Below are 4,692 nucleotides of genomic sequence, written 5' to 3' on the forward strand. Positions count from 1 at the left end.
TATTCAAGTCCTTTTGCATTTGTGTTTTTATCATTGTTATATTTTTTGTGCTAATTTCTATTTTTTTCATTTGAGACTTTAACTTATTTATAAGGTAATTGGAAAAAACACCAAGAAAACTATTCAAACTAAATCTGCGAATATAACTCCTGATACACCATTGTCTTCCCTGAAATCCGCAATACCAGTAGGTACTTACTCTATAGTTTTCATTCCTTTTAAATTCTCTTTTATATTAAAATATAATTTTACATATATGTCTTAAATATTTATATTAGGCAAATAAAAAAGGCATCAGAAAAGTTGTTGAGTCTAAGATTTCCACTATCAATCTTGAGATATCAACAGTTTCACCAAAAAATCCCCTACACCAGGTCAATGTTTTTTACATGCAGAATATACATTTCTTTATTTTTTTTCTGATTCTAATATTACATATCATTATAGCCAATCAATTGTAGTCTATGATATCCGGATAATAGGAACATCGTTGTTCGTGATACCGTTCACTTATCATCAGAAAGACAATTCATTCTTGGAGCTCCTCTATAAGATGATTGCTATAAAGTGTCCATTGCTGAATTGGTAAAAAAGATTCATTTCTACCCCATGAAACTGCAGAATTCAAAACAATTGAGCAGACATATAAAAGTTTTGTTCCATGGTGAAAATACCTTGTGAAAGCTGATTCAAAGGTTTGTTTATGTTAACTTCTTTGTGCATTACACTTTTTTCTGCTTCATAAATTACTCTACTAAGTTTTTAATGTACTAATTTTTTATTTCAATGTTGTTGGTATAGGTACAAAATATATGATATCACTTCTAGACATTGAACTTTAAAACTCAAAGAAACAGAAACCAACTTATATATCATCTGATGTCATTCTCATGAAGACAATGAACAATACCAACAAGATGAATGCTTAGTTATGTCTAGTTTTTAGTTTATGACGTTTTTGCTTTATTTACCATATCTTAATATTTGCAATTAGTACAAATTTTTTTTGGTATTTTAATTACGAATTTAATGTATGAATTTGGATCTCAATTATTAATAATATCGAATTCTGAATTTTGATATTATTTCATATTGTTGGGTTTTGGATACTTTAATTTATATTCTATTTATTTGCCTACAATATAGAAAAAGTAATAATAAAAACTGAATTATTGTGGCTTTAATATAAATTTGATCATGTTTTATAGTTTTTCAATATCTCTAAAATTATACAATGACGACTTTACATTATTTTTGACATGTGGCTAAATGGTTAACAATAGCCATAATCTAAAGTAATCATCGTCTACAATTGTTTTAAAATCATGTTTTTTCTAAATTTTTTGTGATGATAAGTTAAACGGTAACAACATAAAAAAATTAATGTGACAAATAAATATCATAATTGATTGTTTTTGTGACTAATTATAAGCAAATCGTCACTTATAAAATTAATTACATGTGACCATTTAGCAAACATGATCATGTTCACCGTAGTTACATGTTTTTAAAAGATACCTAATAATCTTTATACGATATCCCAATAGTCCTTAATTTTCATAAAATGTGTGTCTTTATAATACTTATGATTGTGTTTCACTTAATTGTGTGTCTCTATACGATAGACAATAATCACCAAATTCGATTATTTTTGTGACTAATTATTAGCAAACCGCCACTTATGAAATTAATTACATGTGGCCATTTAGTGAATATGGTCATACTCACCGTAATTACATGTTTGCAAAAGATACCTAATATTTTTAATAAACTTTAAACCGTGTGACAATATATTAGAAAAAAACCACACTAAAACAACATGCATGTTGCGAGTTGGTGAAATACGATCACTACAATTACTAATTAAATATGTCTACTGACGGTTTAACGCCACAATATTGGATAAAATGATTGATTTTAGGAACAAAATTCCCTATCCATTTGCCACACTTTTATAATACGGCCACATGTTATCTTATAATACGGACACTACATTTTAAAGTGACCATAAGATCAATATGATGACATCACCTTCCGTCACACTTTCAGTGAGAAAATAAAATATCACTATATACATATGGTTACACTTTTATTGTGTGTACGTAGGTCATTTTTTTACTATTGTTAGGAGAAATTAAAACGGATTTTCATAAGAAAAAACAACAAAAATCCGTAATAGAGGTTTTCGTAGTCATCAACTCTCAAAACGTCGTTTTGAGTATTAAAAGTATTGGGTATGGGCAACGGTGTTATGAAGTCAAATATTGTCACCTCACTTTTCAACATGTTATAAGAAGAAATAGGGGTGGTGTTTTCATGTTATAACATGGTGTTAAGAGGAGAGAGAAGGAAAAAGAAAAAAAATTGATTGGAGGATGAAGGAATAGCCAATGAAAATAAATATTTTATCTCGTTTTCGTTACCATTAGATATAACATAACACACTCTTAACAAGAAGAGGGGTCGTGTTAATTGTGTTAACACGACCAAAAATGCCCCATATCATACCGTATGGTCTAAGAAAAAAAAAGAAAAACTTTATTGATGGCATCAACAAATGATCATCTACCGCAAATTGTGACTATTTGGGTTATTTTCCTTATTATTATTTTTTTTTTGGCTATTTCCTCATAAAAAGTTTGAAAATCATGACTATTAAACATTTTTAATTAAAAAGATTCACCAAATAATCTTTTAAGAATCTAATGAAAAAAAAAACAATAACGTAAATGAAAATTTTGCATAGGGAATTGGAACAAATATTTCGTAGAGAAGACTGAAACACCAGCCAGATAGTACTAAAAGGTAGCCCCCTGGCCCAGACGAGGATTTCCATTTATAGTATCTAGTCATCAAACATAAGGAACTAGACCTCCCAACCCTCTTTTCCCCTCCGATGGAACTTCCATCTTCTTGCATCATATTTGATCACCCTTCTCCCTTTTTCTCTCGATCTTCCGTTGCTTTTTTGGTCTTTTGAGGCAAGATCCGAGCGCAAGAATGGAGGAAAATGGAAGTATGAGTGAAAGTAATATGCCAAAAGACTACAAAACTGGAGGGAGAGCAACAAATAAAACCATTAATATAAAAGACAAGAAAGCTCTGGTAGATTCTTGCTTGGAAAGTAGCACTGGTCAAGCAAAATTTCTTGACGGAGGAGATTTGCTTGGTGAGTTTCCATGGCCTCCCAGATCATACACGTGTACTTTCTGTAAAAGAGAGTTTCGATCTGCTCAAGCACTTGGTGGTCACATGAACGTTCATAGGAGAGAAAAAGCGAGACTTAGACAAATAACTCCCCCAAAGTATCTTGGTTTTCTTCCTGCACACCTAAACCTTGATCGAAACCCTAACCCTAACCCTAACATGTCAACGACTTTTGCATTAAAGACAGCATCGTTTCCATCAATGCTCCGATCCCCTTCTTCGGTACAAACTTATTCGTCTTCTCTTGCATTCTCTGCTCCTAGGTTTAATAAACTATGTCCTTCAGCAAGAGCAAATTTCACTGCCATGAGATCGCAAAAATCAGACCTAACAGTTGATGGCTTTTATGATTTTTGTCATGAAGAAGAGAGTCTGATTGTCAAGAAGCCAGAGAATGGTTCGTTTGTAGACTCGAAGTTTGATGATTTAGATTTGGAACTTCGACTTGGGTATTCTTAGCTTAATTTTGAGGCTCTAACTAGCATACCCAAGTAGGTCAGGACATTTTCAACAAATTTTAAACCTTCAACGTTTTTTATGAAGTCCAGAAGAGAGCTATGACTGGATTCATATCATCTTGTTGAACCTGCAATATATGATCCTGATATATCTTATAGTTTGTCCCTTACATGGTTAGGTTCTATGTTATGTTCTCAAGATACTGTGTTTTTTTCGTGGATATTGGGTATCATTGTTTTGATCATGATGATGTTTAAGATCATGCTTGTCGCATTTTTAGTAAATTATATCTCGATCAAATGGAGAGCGTAACGTTATAATATTATTTTACCATATATATAGTTTTATGGATCGATCCAGCCATCCTGGTCGACCAACAAACTTGTATTGATATTAAATGGGCAAAAACAATTTTAATGAGATCTAACAGAAGTCTTTTATGAATTAGCATATCGATTTCTTTTAAAGGATAGATTTTCTAAAAGTAGGAGTAGCAAGAAGCCAGATGAAGATACATATACAAACTCAAAAATGGGAAGTGGAGACTCCAAATTTCAGTCTAAATTACATCAATTCATGTGTTTAATCACGCAAATATAATAATTTTAACTTCTTCATCCGTTTTTGATGGAGTGTTCTCCAGATTTTAAAGAGAAAGTACGTTTCCAAATTTCCAAAATCTAAATACTCCAACAAACTACATACATGATAGTAGTGAATAGGCCGGTCCAAGCCTATTTGAGACCCCTGACAAAATATAAAAATGAGGTGTAAAGAGAAATAATAAATATTTTCACCCATAGAAAGATATCACTTTAGATCGTTTTTTCAAATGAATCCCTGGTTATAAATTCACCCATAGATGGTTTTTATAATAGTATTACTTATTTAGATCTCTATATTTTTCATTTTCTCGGTACAAGATAAATATTTTCAATGCAACATATTATTTTGAACTTCTAAAACAATGTTAATGAGAAAAAACAAGCAAGAAAACAAAAACACCTAGTTATCAACTTCTAATGC

At 31.1% G+C, this 4,692-nt stretch overlaps 1 protein-coding gene across 1 annotated transcript; it reads left to right on the forward strand.

Annotated features, from left to right (window-relative positions):
- Positions 1-3,000: 3,000 nt before the first annotated feature.
- LOC145096205 (zinc finger protein 11-like) lies at positions 3,001-3,666 on the forward strand. The gene has a single exon (XM_079033966.1). It carries the CDS (start codon positions 3,001-3,003, stop codon positions 3,664-3,666), a length of 666 nt encoding a protein of 221 aa, XP_078890092.1.
- The last annotated feature ends 1,026 nt before the right edge of the window (positions 3,667-4,692 follow it).

The sequence above is a fragment of the Lactuca serriola genome, chromosome 3, assembly GCF_051521515.1.
Source record: "Lactuca serriola cultivar US96UC23 chromosome 3, Lser_US96UC23_V15, whole genome shotgun sequence".
In the NCBI taxonomy this organism is placed as follows: domain Eukaryota; kingdom Viridiplantae; phylum Streptophyta; class Magnoliopsida; order Asterales; family Asteraceae; genus Lactuca; species Lactuca serriola.